Source organism: Amaranthus tricolor, chromosome 15 (genome assembly GCF_026212465.1).
Source record: "Amaranthus tricolor cultivar Red isolate AtriRed21 chromosome 15, ASM2621246v1, whole genome shotgun sequence".
Classification (NCBI taxonomy): Eukaryota; Viridiplantae; Streptophyta; class Magnoliopsida; order Caryophyllales; family Amaranthaceae; genus Amaranthus; species Amaranthus tricolor.
Genome location: NC_080061.1, coordinates 5,151,645 through 5,167,535, shown reverse-complemented (window position 1 = coordinate 5,167,535; position 15,891 = coordinate 5,151,645). Strand labels below are relative to the sequence as shown.

Sequence of the window (15,891 nt, the reverse complement as noted above, 5' to 3'; positions counted from 1 at the left end):
TGATGAGTATATTGATGAAGAGTATAGATGATAAACTGGAAAGGAGAAAGATGAAGAAAAGAAAAGCTAATGATGGGAGACTATTCCTCTCCTTTTTTATTATTAAGCATATGAGTAAAATACAAAAATAAGACTATATATATACATATATCAATATTTCTCTAACAAGAGTGTGAAAAAGAACTAAGTATGTCTAACACCCCCCCGCAAGTTGGAGGGTGATGACATCCCCAACTTGGAAACCAGAAGATGATGATCGGGCCCAGATAGACTTTTGGTGAAAACGTCAGCTAGTTGTTGCTTTGTGGGAATGTAGGACAAACTGATCAAGCCATCTTGCAATTTTTCCCGCACAAAATGGCAATCCAGGGCAATATGTTTAGTGCGCTCGTGATATACTGGATTCTTGGCAATGTAGATAGCGGCCTGGTTATCACATTTGAGAGGCACAGGAATAACAGTAGGTATGGTAAACTCATGTAACAACCTTGTAAGCCACGCAAGTTCAGCTGTAACCCTCCGCATTGATCTATATTCAGCCTCTGCAGAACTTAAAGAAACTGTAGCTTGCTTCTTGCTTTTCCATGAAATGGGACTGCCACCCAATAGAATAAAATACCCACTGACTGATCTCCTGGTGTTGGGACAAGAAGCCCAATCTGAATCACAATATGCTTCAAGTTTTAGATCAGAAGATGCATTGAGAAGGATACCTTTAGTATAATCCTGTCTTAAATATCTTAAGGTATGTAGAGCAGCTTGCCAATGAGGTTCTCGAGGATCTTGCAAGAATTGACTCAAAAATTGTACAGCATATGCAAGATCTGGTCTTGTATTTGTTAAGTAATTCAATTTGCCAACCAATTTTCTGTATATGGTAGGATCAATAATGGGCTTGCCAGAGTCATGTCGTAATTGTAGTCTTGCTTCTAAAGGGCAATGAGCAGGAGTGGCTGTGTAGTGATCAAATTCTTTTAATAGGTCTGCTGCAAATGTTCTTTGTGTCATGATTACACCATTAGAGACCTTTAATATTTCAATGCCAAGAAAGTAATGTAAAGATCCCAAATCCTTTATCTTGAAAGTAGAATGCAAAAAATATTTTAGACTATGTATTTCCTCCAAATGATTGCCAGTTAGTAAAATATCATCCACATATACTGCTACAAATATAATGTGCTTGCCCATGGATTTATAAAAAAGAGAGTAGTCATTCTTGGATTGAATATAACCTTTTGATTTGAGTGCTGTAGAAAGCTTTGCATGCCATTGTCTAGATGCTTGCTTGAGACCATATAAAGACTTCTTTAATTTTAGAACTTTTGTAGGATCAGTAAGAGTGAAGCCAGGAGGAGGTTTCATGTAAATATCTTCGTGCAAATCCCCATGTAAGAACGCATTATTGACGTCTAATTGATGTATTGGCCAATTCATTTTTACTGCAGTAGCAATGAGACTTCGTATGGTGGTCATTTTAACAACTGGTGAAAAAGTTTCAGTATAATCTATTCCAGCCTTTTGAGTACAGCCTTTGATAACCAATCTGCTTTTGTATCGTTCTATAGTACCATCAGCACGTTTTTTGATCTTGTAGAACCATTTACTAGAGATAGGCTTTTTGCCCTTAGGTAATGCAGCCTCTACCCATGTGTCATTGGCTTCAAGAGCAGAATATTCTTGTTGCATAGCATCTTGCCAAGCAGGTATTGCAGCAGCTTCCTCATAATTTCTCGGTTCATGTATTTCAGGATTAAGGGGATGCAAAGAATTATTAAGTGTTGAATTAGTAAAACAACATAAATGATTGGGGATAGAAAAAAATGAGGTTAGTGTGTGAGGACAATGAGGAGTGCAATCAATATCAGATACTGAAGGATGCAATTGAACATTACTGCAAATATAATCATCTAAATAGGGTGGTTGACGTGGTGTTCTAAATGACCTTCTGAGAACAGGAACTTGAGTGGGATGTGAAGAAGAGTTACTGATAGTAGAGTGAAGAGGAACAGACTCAGTGAATGTAGATGAAAAATAAGGAAAATCAAATGATGTGTCATTAGCAAAGGGAAGAAAGGAGTTGATGTGTTTGAGAGAGGGAAACAGTGATTCATGAAAAACAACATCTCTGGATATGTGGATTTTGTGTGTATCAATGTTATATAGTTTATAAGCTTTCTTACCTAGAGGGTATCCTATAAAAATGCAAGGTGAAGCTCGCGGTTGAAATTTGTCACGTCCTTGTCTGAGAGTGGATACATAACACAAACATCCAAAAGAGCGAAGGTGAGAATAAGAAGGAGGATGGCCAAATAAGATTTCAAAAGGTGATTTATTATGAAGAATTTTCATTGGATATCTGTTGATAAGATATGTAGCTGTGAGAATGCAATCACCCCAAAAGATTATGGGTAGCTTAGATTGAATGAGAAGGGCCCTAGCTGTTTCTAACAAATGGCGATGTTTTCTTTCAACTATACCATTTTGTTGAGGAGTGTCTCGAGTAGTAGTTTGGTGAAGAATGCCTTTAGAATGGAAAAAAGAAATGGCAGCTTTGCTGGATCCTAGTTCAAGAGCATTATCAGATCTGAAAGTTTTGATTTTAGCATTGAATTGAGTATAGATCATTTCAGTGAAGGTTTGTAGAAGGGGAAAAGCATTACTTTTAGTTTTGAGAAGGTGAGTCCATGTAGCTCTACTAAAATCCTCAACTATTGTGAGAAAATAGTGATATCCTCCATGAGTGGCTGTGTGATAAGGTCCCCAAACATCAACATGAACAAGTTCGAAAAGATGTGAAGATTGTGTTTGGCTTAGAGAAAAGGGTAACCTGTGTTGTCTAGCTTGTGGACAAATATTACAACTTTTAATATTATCAATGGAGTTATTGGGAAAAAATGAAAGCTGTTGGAGCTTGTATAAGGGCAAGTGACCCAAGCGTTGATGCCAAATATGACCATTTTCATTGTGAACAAAATTACATAAAGCTGTATTCAAAGAAAGAGTAGAGATAGGAGTATCAACATTCTTATGTCTATTAGCCAATACATTTATGGAAGAGTTGGGAGTACATTTATTGGTAGAAATAAAATCAACTATATTACAAAGTTTGTCTAATTGAGTAGAATCAGTAGAATTATATTCTTTCAGAGTGTGGAAGGTAGGAATATGTTGTAGAAGATACAGCCCTGAGTGCATTTCACCAAGTTCCAGAGGCCTCTTCATTAAGGGGCCCTGAAAATAACATTTTGAATTAGTGAAAAGGGCAAAAGAAGAAGCCTGAGTGCATAATTTGCCTATTGAAAGCAAGTTATACTTGAATTGAGGAACATGAAGAACATTATGAAGAATGATATCTGGGTGAATGTGTACCGAACCTACTTTATGCACATGAACAACATGACCATTTGGTAAAGTAATGTGATATGCTTTGGGAAGGATGCGTGTGTGTGTGAATAAATTGGCATTATGACACATATGATCACTAGCACCAGTATCAATGATCCAAGTATAATCAACAGCTGACCAACCATTATGAGAAATACAATTTCCAGAAAAAAAAATGAGGAGAAAAAGCTGTTATACCAGAAAAATTAGTTGCTGTAAATGCTTGACCAATATGTTCTGCAGAATAAGGAGGAGTATTATGATCGCCAGATGGAGGATTAGGTTTATTATTGTTTTGTAGATTACTCATCATAGTCATTAATTGATCGAACTGAGTTTGAGATATATTTGAAGGATTATTGGTAGAGTTCCAGGTTTGTAAAGCTGAAGGATCATGTGGATGTCCATTGTCAGTGATACGAGGATCATGTGAAGCTTCATTGAGTTGCTGGTACATAACATTGCCAGAAAATTTCTTATTTTTAGTAAACTTAAAATCCTTGGGAAAGCCTACAATTCTGTAGCATTTATTTGCAAGATGCCCGGACTTCTTACAGTGAGTGCATATGAGTCTTTTGCCATCGAACTTTTGTTTCTGATTTTGAGGATGCTGGAAAAATTGCGGATGAACCTGAGTATGATTGGATGCATACATGGATGCTGATTCATTGATGAATTGTGATGAAGCATGAACTTCTCTTTGTTTTTCTTCTTGAGATAATAATGCATAAGCTTGACTAATAGAAGGCAAGGGTTTCATCATGAGAATATTACCTCTAATGTGATTGTAATCACTATTGAGACCCATAAGGAATTGAATAAGACGTTGGTCTTCATTAAATTTTTGCAAAGCTTGTGCAGCACCACAAGAACAAATAGGTAGAGAAGATAGAGTGTTTAATTCATCCCAATTTTTGTTTAATTTAGTAAAGTATCCAGCAATGTCGTTCGTACCTTGGCCTGATAACCGTATATCCTTCTCTAATTGAAACAGCTTGGCACCATTTGCTTGACCATAGCGATCGTCAAGTTCTTTCCAGATGTCGTGAGCGGAATCCGAATAAAGAACACTGTCAGCGATGTCGGGAGATAAGACATTCAAAATCCAGGAAGTAACCATATCATTGCATCTCTTCCATTGAGGAAACTTCAGATCAGTGACAAGAGGCTGAGAATTGGAACTGATAAAGATTAATTTGTTCTTTGCTGATAAGGCGATTGACATAGATTTCTTCCATGAACCAAAATTCGAACCATTAAATGGTTTAGAGACCAACAATAAACCAGGATCATGAACCAAAATTCGAACCATTAAATGGTTTAGAGACCAACAATAAACCAGGATGATCAGCAGGATGGAGAAATAGAGGATCGGAATGGTCAAGAAAACTCAAATTAGGATCTTGATTTGTCATTGCAAACGATAGAGTGAACAAACGAACAAACCAGCAATTTTCGAACAAAACAACCAGCGATAAAGATAGTAGAAGATAAAGCAACCAAACCAATCAGAAGATAGCAGCGTGAACAAACCAATTGAACGAACAATCCAAACAATCAATCAATCAATTTGCGAACCAGAAGATAATCAAGCAGAAGATAAAGAAAGAACAAACCAGAATCTTGATTTAGGGTTTTGCGAATGAACAAATCAATTGATTTTCGTTGGCGAAGATAGAGTGAGGAAGAACAATCGAAACTGAAATCAAGTGATTGAGAGATAATCGAAACTGCAATTTGAAGCAATGAGAACCTTTACATCTGATACCATGTTAGTTTTGAAGATCTTGATGAAAATCTGATGAAAATCTTGATGAGTATATTGATGAAGAGTATAGATGATAAACTGGAAAGGAGAAAGATGAAGAAAAGAAAAGCTAATGATGGGAGACTATTCCTCTCCTTTTTTATTATTAAGCATATGAGTAAAATACAAAAATAAGACTATATATATACATATATCAATATTTCTCTAACAAGAGTGTGAAAAAGAACTAAGTATGTCTAACATAAAAAAATCAGAAAATTGTAAATCCAACTAATATATAACACAATCAATACAAAAAAAATGAAAATAAAAGCTTTAAAAACGAAAATGATGAAGTATAAATACATAACTTTGATGGTTTTGCAAATGTTGAAGAAGATAAACAGAGAATAAACAACAATAGAGTTTGAGAGAGGAAGATGGAGATTGAAAATTACAAATGGAGTTTGAGAGATGAAGATGAAGTGTAAATACATAACTTAAAGTGAATGTTTCAACTATCTTTGCTAGACCTTGGTTGGTCCCAGTGAAGATAGGATATTAGAAATAAAGACCAACAACTAGATATTATGTGACTCAGATATGTCCTAAAATAATAGGTTAAGTTCTATTGAGGAGTCATCAGACCAACAAGAACAACTCAGATATTATGTGATTTAGGCATTACAATGACAAAGTGTTGGTTAATCAGTAACGTTATTTTCAAATGTTAAAATTAAAGGAATTTTAAAAAGAAGAAAAGACTGAAAATGGCCTAAAGGAGAGGATTAAAAAATAATATGAAAAGACCTAGATTTACAAGAAGTTGAAATGATAGGTAATAAAATAAATGAAGAAGGAGAATTCACGTGGATAAACACTAAACTAATGTATTAGCTCGTGTCCATCCTAATTTTTTAAAATTAAAATTTTAACATTGTTGTTATTTGAAGGACATGGGGTTTTGTTTTATTTTTTCTATCTTTACTTGTTCTTATTTCTCTACAAAATGATACTCATGTTGTGTATCAAGTTGTAACAAATTACTAAGGCCTTGTTTGAATGACGGGGAATTGAGGGAAAAGAAAGGAAAAAAATTAAAGGGATAGAGATTCCTTTGTTTAAATCGCAAAAAGGGAAGAGAAACGATTTGGAGGGATGAAGACTCTTTATTTTGTTAACATTAAAATCTCTCAATAAGAGAAAAAATTTGAAAGGAAAATGAAATTCATTTGTTTCCTCTTCTGTTCTTTCCTATACAAACAATAGAGTCTTTTCCCTCTCTTTTTCTCCCCTTTCTTTTCCTTCCTTCCCTTCACCTCTCCTTCCTTTCTTTTCTCTCCTAATTTGCTATCTAAACATAGTATTAATACTTGACACGCTAAGAGCATATTTATATGACATTTGAGTGTACGAATAATAAATTAATTTGAACAAAATAATATTATATGCATTATATGACTAGGTTATTCAATCTCTTGCTTAGGATGGTTTAGAAATTGGATGAAGTATTTCTCAATCTATTGTTAGGATATTGATGGAAATTGTTTGTTGCTTTCAAAAAAAAAGTTACAAACATAAATTAAGATTTTAAAGATGGGAATTCGATAGTGGTTAAAGTACGACATAATGATGTGCATTGTAATTTGTGACATTATCGTATTCTCCATTTTAATTCACAAATATAATATTAATATTTTCTTACATTATCGTATTCTCCCTTTTAATTCACAAAGATAATATTAATATTTTCTTACATTATCGTATTTTCCCTTTTAATTCACAAATATAATATTATATTAATATTTAATATTTTCAAAACAAAGTTCTTCTCCGAATAAGATTATTTTTTCTTGGGAAGAACTCATCTATTTATGTGAGTGTCAAACTTCAATCAACATAAAAATCACGTTATAAACAAGAGATCAAATTAAATACAAGAAGCAACACTATAACGTAAAAATACATGTATTGGATGCTCTTATCACCTTATAGGATCTGAGTCAATAACTCATTTTTGAATACTTTGTTGTGTTCATTCCACGCTACTATACATTCTTTTCATCAAAAAAAAAACAAAAAAAGCATAAAAAAAAAAAAAAGTTTTTGTGTTTCTTTGAATCTACATCATATAATTAAAAAAACCTTTTTTATGTTGCAAAGGGAACAAAGTACTAATAATAATATTCCCTCTTATTCAACCTAAGTTTCTCATTTTCTTATTTGGTTTAGTTATTCTAAGTGTCTCATTTCTATTTTCACTAATTCTTATGAGAGACGGTTTCTTTGAGAGACCATCTCTAATTAGACCGACCCATTATATTTTTTTAAATATTTTAAGTACTCCCTCCGTTCTTTTTTGTTCTTCCATGTACTTTTTGCACAGTTTTCAAAGTAACTTTCGAGCCTCAATATCTCTAATTACCATTATAAAAAATTATAAAAAATAAATGATAAAAAAGTATATATTAAGACAAATCTAACGACATATCGTGTGGATATATTTTATCATCTATATATGTCTAAAAAATCTTAATCAAATTTCTCTCTCCAAATTAGAATATTCTAAACAGGAAAAACATTAGGAAACGGAGGAAATAGGTATTAAGAATGATGTAAGTAGACATTTAAGATATTAAAAGTAGGCATTTAGGATACGGTAAGTAAGTATTAAAGATAATGTAAGTAGACATTAAGAATACGATAAGTAGACGTTAATCTTTAATAGGCTGGGCTTGAAATACTTCTTTCAAAAGACTAGCTGTTCTATTTTAGGTATGTTAACTTTACCAATTTAGCTTTACTGAACTTAACATTTTCACATATTTACACCTACTAATGCCACTTTACCCCTATAAAAATTCAAAAACATTACACTTTTTTTTTTCGCATGAAGTCCCGACATTTGACCACCTAAAAATTATAAAAAGTCAAATATAACATATTTGGTGAATAAGAGGGAGTAATAATAATAATAATAATTACTTTCACAAGGTAGCTTTTTGTATTTGAAGGATGTGGATGCTAAACATATTGCTCGACTCCTAGCAATTTCTTGTAATGTTGTCTTCTATGAAATAAAACAATAATAATAATAATAATAATAATAATAATAATAATAATAATAATATAATAATAATATAATAATAATAATAATAATAATAATAATAATATAATAATAATAATAATAATAATAATAATAATAATAATAATAATAATAATAATAATAATAATAATAAGTTTTGGCATGGAGTCGAATCAAAGGACCCTATGTGGCACTTGTGTGATGGAGAATTTTTTTTTTAAAAGGAAAATTTCACATGATAGCATTAAATTTTCATTAATACTATTGTAAGATTTTTTCACATGGTAGCATTCAATTTATGCCTAATCTAACTGTCGTAGTATTTTCCGTTAAATTATTGTCAATTCCTGTTTAATTCACCGTTTTAACGTTTCTATCCTTATTAAGTATTGGTTGTTGTCTTTAAAATTTGCCCAAAACCATTTTTATGCTTTCAAATGTTTAATTCCCATTTTGACATTTAATTCATCAACGCTCTCAAATATTGTAACAATTTTGTTTTCATTCAAATTGTTGGAATTTTTGACAAAAAGTGTTTTAAGCACTATAACATAAGTCATAGTGTTCACTTAATGTACTTAACTAAGATTATAAAGTTTAAAAGGTGTATCTCAAGCGCTAATACATATGTACTTAACTTGGGTAAATTATAAATACAATTTGAATGAAACAAAATTATTAAAATATTTTAGAGCATTGATAAATTAAACAATGAATTAAACATCAGAATGATGAATTAAACATTTGAGAATATAAAATAAATTTGGACAAATTATAAAGACAACAACCAACGCTTAATAAGGATGTAAACGTAAATTAAACGAAAATTGACAAGAATTTAATGGAAAATGCTATGGCAATTAAATAAGGTATAAATTAAATACTACAATGTGAAAAAATTTTACAAAAGTGCTATCACTTGTGTTTCATAAAAGTTCGATACTACTTCCTAAAATTTTTTTTTTTTTAAATCAAACCCTAGACTTCCTTCAATTACCAAACAGCGATATTCCTCCTCTATGTTCTCTCCCGTTCTCCCTAATCTTTCTCATTAAAACCCCAAAACTACCATAGCCCACCGGCCACCGCCATCGGCCACTTAGGCACCTGCTGCCGGATTCTGTATCGCCGTTCATCATTCTCCCCAAACCTAACCTTAACTCGCAAATCCCAAAACTTGTTGCATGAAATCTGGCTAACTTATCAAGGTTGCAAATAGGTCAGTATTATACCCAATTCTCACATTTGCAATTTACCGCTAAACTTTTGAATTCGCTATCATATTTTGTCATTTGTTAATTGTTGTCAGATTATTGTAATTACCACTGCTCCATTTGATAATCGATTACTCATATTTTCATACTGATATGTTGATTACGTATTGAAATGATGTGGGTGCAAAATGTTTCTTTCCCTTTTTGGTGAGTAATATTGTATTACACTTCATTCTGTGATTAAATTGACTGTATTTGAGATATAGAACATTTTTGCTGCATGAGCTGGAAGATTAGGCTTCAAATTCTGTAATTTATGCTGGGTTGTGCTAAATTAGGTTTTGGTAGCTACTTTAGTGAATCAGAGAAGTTGTTTTTTGTTGGCTTATGCATATTGTTGATTACTTTCATTAATTATTTGACTATTTCACTTTTGTCCGAATTTGATGCCTTGTTAATAGGGTGGGTTATCTGGATTAAGTTAGTTTGTGTTTTGACTGGTCGAATATAGTTATTGAATTTGGTTAGTTTGCAACTTTGCGTATAAAATAGGCTTAGTCAAACTCAAATCTATCAAATTTACTTTAAGATCATAAGAACTCTAGAGAATACCCGAAAAGCTTGGGACAATTGTGATTTATTTAGCTTTTTTGGGTCTTGAATAATCACTCCTCTATTAGATATTAGCTTCAATAACTCGAAGTCCATTGTGGGTCTCCCTCCAGCTGTCATGTATTAAGATTCTGTTTGCTTCAAAATACGAGGACATATTTCCTTCATTTGTGTATTAGAGGATATGTTGCTATTCCATATGCGTACATACTTCTTATTGAGGGGTTGTTTGCTTAATGGGTTTTTTGTTCGTCTTACATACAACATGTTTTGTTATTTATATTTCTCCGATTTAATTGGGGCAGGTTGTAAAAAATTTGGCAAAAAAAGTTGAAGTGAATATGGTTGAGGGAAGATCAAAAGGATGATAACATGATGAAGGGGATTTCAGAATCAAAGAGGAAGATGGGTAGCTTGAGTGAGGTTTTGGAGAGGGAAAAATGTAGGAGAACTGACGTTCCTGCTGTTGGGGGGTTGAGAAAAGATGGTAAGAGGCAAGGAAAGCGTGGTGTATTGGAGAAACGGGAAGGAGAGAGATTGGAAAATGCTTTTAATGAGCAAGATAGGAGTGGTATTACAGAAGAATCTGATGAGGAACTGACCTTGGCTGAGATGAAATTGGAGGCATTGAGGAGGAATACTAACAGGAATAAAGAAAATGGGAAAAAAATAGTTCATATTAGAGAGGACAAAGGAGTGGTGGAGGAGAAGAAGAGGCAGCTAATGCTGATCAATAACAGGGATATGGAAGTCATGACCGTGGAAGATTCTGACTTTTATGATTTTGATGAGGATAGGGTTGAGAGGAGCTTTAAGAAAGGCCAAATTTGGGCTATATACGATGATGATGATGGGATGCCTAGGCATTATGGGTTGATAGACGAGGTTGTTTCGGTGAATCCGTTTCAGGTGCGAATGAGCTGGCTGGACCTTCAAAAAGATGGAGATGAAATGTGGTCATCTTGGGAACAAATGGGGTTTCATATATCTTGTGGAATATTTAGGGTTGCTAAGAAGGATACCACTGATTTGTTGAATATCTTTTCTCACATGGTTGAATATGAAAGAGCAGCAAGCATGTTGTACAGGATATACCCTAAAAAGGGTTCAGTTTGGGCCCTGTACAATGAGATGGCATTAAATGTGGAAGGAAGGGATTCTTCGTGTAGGGATAAGCGATGCTATGATATCGTTATATTCCTAACAAATTACAATGAACTAGATGGATTGAGCATGGCATACCTTGAGAAGGTTGATGGTTTCAGGGCAGTGTTTAAGAGGCAAGAAATTGGGTATCATGCTATTAGATGGCTTGACAAGGATAAATTCAGGCTGTTGTCGCACCAAATTCCTTCTAGGAAGCTCTCTGGGGAAGAAACTTCTCATATTACGGGCGAATGTTGGGAGCTTGATCCTGCTTCACTCCCGTCAGATATGCTTGCGATTTATTAGATTAGTTGAAGTTGTATTTGATGACTGAATACTTAGAAGTGTTGCTAATGTCAATTTTGGGTTGTATTTGACACTTGTGGAACTTGCTCACCATTTTAATACCCAAAGATCCTTGGACACTCATCTTTATTGACGTCCTTTGCTCAAGTGTTATGCTTACTCAAGTTGGTGATAACTAATTTGAATGATGATTGATGTGAAAGATGCTTTATCATTTATATTACTGAATGCTATTAGAACTCGGTTTTTAATAGTTGCTATGGTAAAAAGGAATGAAGCTAGAGTACAAATTAGCGTCAACGTTTTGAGGAGAAAATATTGATGGGAGACCATTGTATTTTTTCGAACAGCTTATGAATGGAACAATTGCATCTTACATCCTATCTAGTGTTTGGCATAAGGCTAGCAAGAATGTTTTTTGTTTCAATGCCCTATACAAGGCTCAGGTGTTGCATGAGTTGGAGGATAGTTTACGTAAACAATTGAATGATTTTTGAAATGTAAAGTTGTACTGGACACTACAAGTCTACAATCCGAACCATGTAATCTTTACTCATACTCATTTTTATTAATATTGATCTACTTCTATAGAGTATTATTTTAGAAATAATCATAAAGTTGTTCATTTCCCATAACTATAATGTTTGTGAGGTTTCTAATTTTTGATTGACTGCAAATTAGTTTAGTGTTTCCTTTCGGTCCTTTATCACTATAAATTACGATATATACAAAGAAAGTCATGCTACATTCTCATTGGAATAACACCTTCATATATCTAAGTATATCCTTTTATGTCATTGGTGCTTCAGCTGCAGTTGATTCCTTTTTCAATTTGGCAATTGCTTGCGTAGTCTGGTTTGTTTATAAATCTCGTTGTCGTCGGAGTTTTGGTGTTTTAGCTTCAAGTCGATGTGTCTATATATGTATTTCCTTTGAATTTAGTGTAAAGAAAAAGGATTTGGATTGTTTTTTTTCCCAGGTACAATTGCTGCAGATTTTGGATATTGATTAGCACACGTACTATATTGCCTTTGATAGAGATGCAGAAATTAGGGGATTTCAAGCTACCAAACTTCTTCAATTATCCACCATACTTCACGTAAAATCATTCTCCAAGTTCCTAATATTCGTTGACAATATCATTTGTGTTCTTTGCATCCAAGTTTGATTTTTATTGATATTACGAGTGATCAATAGTTTTCTAGTTAGGCCCCTGAAGTATGCTCTCTGTTATTAAGATTTCTTGTGTTTTTATAGTGCATGTTGGATTCATGCCTGTGAAAAATAAAAGTGAACTGGTATGATGAAGTAGCTACAAATTGTAATTATATGACTGTTTTAAGCTTTTACCTTGCCTTTATAATTGTTTTTTATGCTACACTTGGGTCAGAAGAAATAGACGTTAGGGAAGGGAACTGGTGGGATGGAATTTTGATTTGGATATCAAGCGAGGGTAATGGAGGGATCGAAGAAGGAAGTTAGAAGGATGATGATGTTCCAAATTGTTTGAAATAAATATTTCCAACAATGGAAAAAAAAAACTGAGTAAAGTTTGTTATCATTCCTTCCCCTCCCCTTCCTTTTTGATTGTTATCCAAACACACTATATGTTGCCAAGAAAGTTGTATTATAGTGTGCCATATTGCAAAACGGGCAATTTACCGATTTTCATGAAGTAGTTTGGCTACATGGGTAAATAGGAATCCATGTATTGATGGTAAGACTTCTATCCTATGAGAAGATGTTAAGCCCACCGACATTGGCTTTTTTTTTTTCTAGAGACTGCCACTAGATGAAGGCAAGGATTATATGCTCCAAAGCTTTTTTTTTTTTTGACAAGTTGAAGGTATTATGTCCTATGCTTCTTGTAAATCAGAATAGGTTGTGGTCTTTGGCTTATTAGTATCACACACTTGTCTTTGAAGATTAAGTGATGCAAATTGGGTTTTTTGATAAGAATCTCGGTGCTTTTTTCTAACATGGAGTCGTGATAAGACTTATGAATTCCTAGTTCGTTACATGAGTTAGGTGTTTTATGAAGAATGCAAGTCACATTGGTGATTTTCATTATCACTTGCTGCTTTTAGCATGGATATGTTCCTGCCTCCTGTTGAAAGTCTGAATTTAGGCACCTGACTTTATAAGCATGTCCATCAATTACTCTTTTGCCTGATGATCATGTGATGGTATGCTTTTGCAGTAAAGTGAAGTCCTGTTATGTCATTCTGTTTCCATGGATTGTTTTTTCATTGGAGGGAGATAGTCATACTGTAAAATCCCAAATGCAGTTGTGGTAATGGTTGTGAGACCACTTTCCAGTCAATGCAAATGGTTTTTGTGGTTATTGTGGTCTATATCACAGTCGCGGTAATATTATAAACCTTAACAATATGATCGATAATGTAGTGTTGCGGCCAATATTTTGCACTACTATATAAATATATGTCTTCTTTTTCACATGAACCATATTTTTAGCTCTATAATAAGCAAGAAGGATGTTACTCTCTCTTGTGGCCTTTCTGAAAATATTCTGTTTTGACAAAATTAAGGAAACTTACATTGTAGATTTTCTACTAAAAAGCCAGCATCTGAATGTGAGAATTATCGTGTGAAATAGAAATATTGTTGTGCTAATGAAGCTGTCCATTTATTGCATTTGGTCATTAAGGGTGAATTTCCTCCCCTTAGACGTTTTTACTCTTTTTTTCCTTTTGCATCTTAACATATTTTTGTTGGAGATTACTAGGTTGCAGCCAGTTAAGGACACCCGAGAGAAGCAAATACAGCTTTGGAAAGAGCTAATACTTGAATTTTGTAGAAGTCAGAAGATATTTGTTATATCTCTTGAAGAAGACTTTCCTTTATTCTTGAATTCGACTATTGAGAGTAAGGTCTTCTGGTCCTCTGCCATAATCTCCTCTTTTTGTTGATGTCGATTCATCAAGTTTGTGATTATAGGTCCTTCAGTCGTTTATTCCTTTATATGCCTCTGAGATTTCTGCAAGTTTCCTGTGCCTTTTATTGATAATCTTCATTTCATAATTACATGTTTATTTGTATATAATTTTTTTCAGGTTTATTCTTTTCATGCTGTATTTTTTTGTTATTTACATCTTGCGAACAGAAGGACAATGTGTCTTCAGTTATAAGGAAGGTTACCTTCAATCTCTGTTTTGTTTCTGCAGGGTCTCTCAGCCATGAAGCCAGGGAAGCATTCTTGTCAGCCTTAGTTGCTGAAGGTTTTTCCTTCCGCTACTTCTAAATTAGGCTACTTTTGTAAAGCAGATTAGTTTTTGTTTTGGCGTTATTTCTTAAGCTCACTTGTTACTTTGAACTGTTACATAGGACATGCTGAATGGATGGACAAAGGTCACAAGAAATGTCTCCTTCTTTGGCACCGGATTCAAGATTGGGCTGACATTATCCTAAATTTTGTCGGTGAACAAATCCTTCCATTTGTTTGATGTATCTTCCTTATTCTCTTCAATTTTAAAGGATACATGTCATTTTTCCAGGTGAAGGAAAATGGTTTAGAGGACAGCGTCATGACAGTTGAAGAGCTACGTAGTGGGGTCGAATCCCGTGGAACAGGTAAATGTTTGCTGGATTTTCTTGATGAATACTACAGATATGTCCTCTTTCAAGAACAACCCCTGATTATCAAGTATTACATTGAATTTCTTCCAACGATGTTTTAAAATCTAAAACAAGTGTTCAGCCGACCACGGATAGTTAGTTCAAGAGCCACTAGATGAATCTTTTCATGTGTATAGAACACTTTGATTTGTTCATACTGATAGTTAAGCTTCATTTTTCGATTTGTTTTTTTTAAAGAATATTTCTTGAGCATTTTTTATGTATTTGGCAGAACTTCATGGGATCGATCGCTCTGTTCTTATGCGAGCTCTAAAGGTACTAGAAAACAAAGGGAAGCTCGCAATATTTAAAGGAACATCAACTGATGATGATGGTGTGAAATTTTCTGCATAGCTTCCCAAGACGGAATGTGTTTTTGCTTCTGATTTCACACTATACAGGGTTGTGATGTTCTTGATAATTCTAATTCGACTTCAATGAACTTCTCAAGAACTCAAGTGTAATGTTAAATAGTTACGGCTTTATCATAGAGTGGCTTAAGCTCTGCTCTTCGAGTCATTTCTCATAGAGTTGGGACTTGGGAGAGAGTGTGGATTGGAGGGTTTATGAACTCTGTTGCAATAATGGTGAAAAATGATTGTTATACATTATTAATCAGTATATTCATTATATCTTAAATGAGAAGATCCTGAGAACAGCAAGAGAATCAAAAGAATGAACAGTCAAATGACCATACAATAAAGAAACTACTAAATGGACCAAAATTTTGACATTTACAGCAACTAATTGTTCTCACAAAA

At 33.6% G+C, this 15,891-nt stretch overlaps 1 protein-coding gene across 2 annotated transcripts; it reads left to right on the top strand.

The window, feature by feature from the left end:
• The first annotated feature begins 9,180 nt into the window (after positions 1-9,180).
• LOC130800907 (vacuolar protein sorting-associated protein 25) lies at positions 9,181-15,775 on the top strand. 2 transcript variants are annotated; one of them, XM_057664635.1, is made up of 7 exons: positions 9,186-9,435; positions 12,474-12,593; positions 14,241-14,380; positions 14,680-14,733; positions 14,840-14,928; positions 15,010-15,085; positions 15,363-15,775. In XM_057664635.1, exons 2-7 carry the CDS (start codon positions 12,535-12,537, stop codon positions 15,482-15,484), a joined length of 540 nt encoding a protein of 179 aa, XP_057520618.1. In that variant the 5' UTR covers positions 9,186-9,435; positions 12,474-12,534; the 3' UTR covers positions 15,485-15,775. The 2 variants fall into 2 exon arrangements, with proteins under 2 accessions (XP_057520617.1, XP_057520618.1); XM_057664634.1 differs by lacking the exons at positions 12,474-12,593; positions 14,241-14,380; positions 14,680-14,733; ... (1 more) ...; positions 15,010-15,085; positions 15,363-15,775 and adding an exon at positions 10,348-12,466 and having other exon boundaries at positions 9,181-9,435.
• Positions 15,776-15,891: the final 116 nt, after the last annotated feature.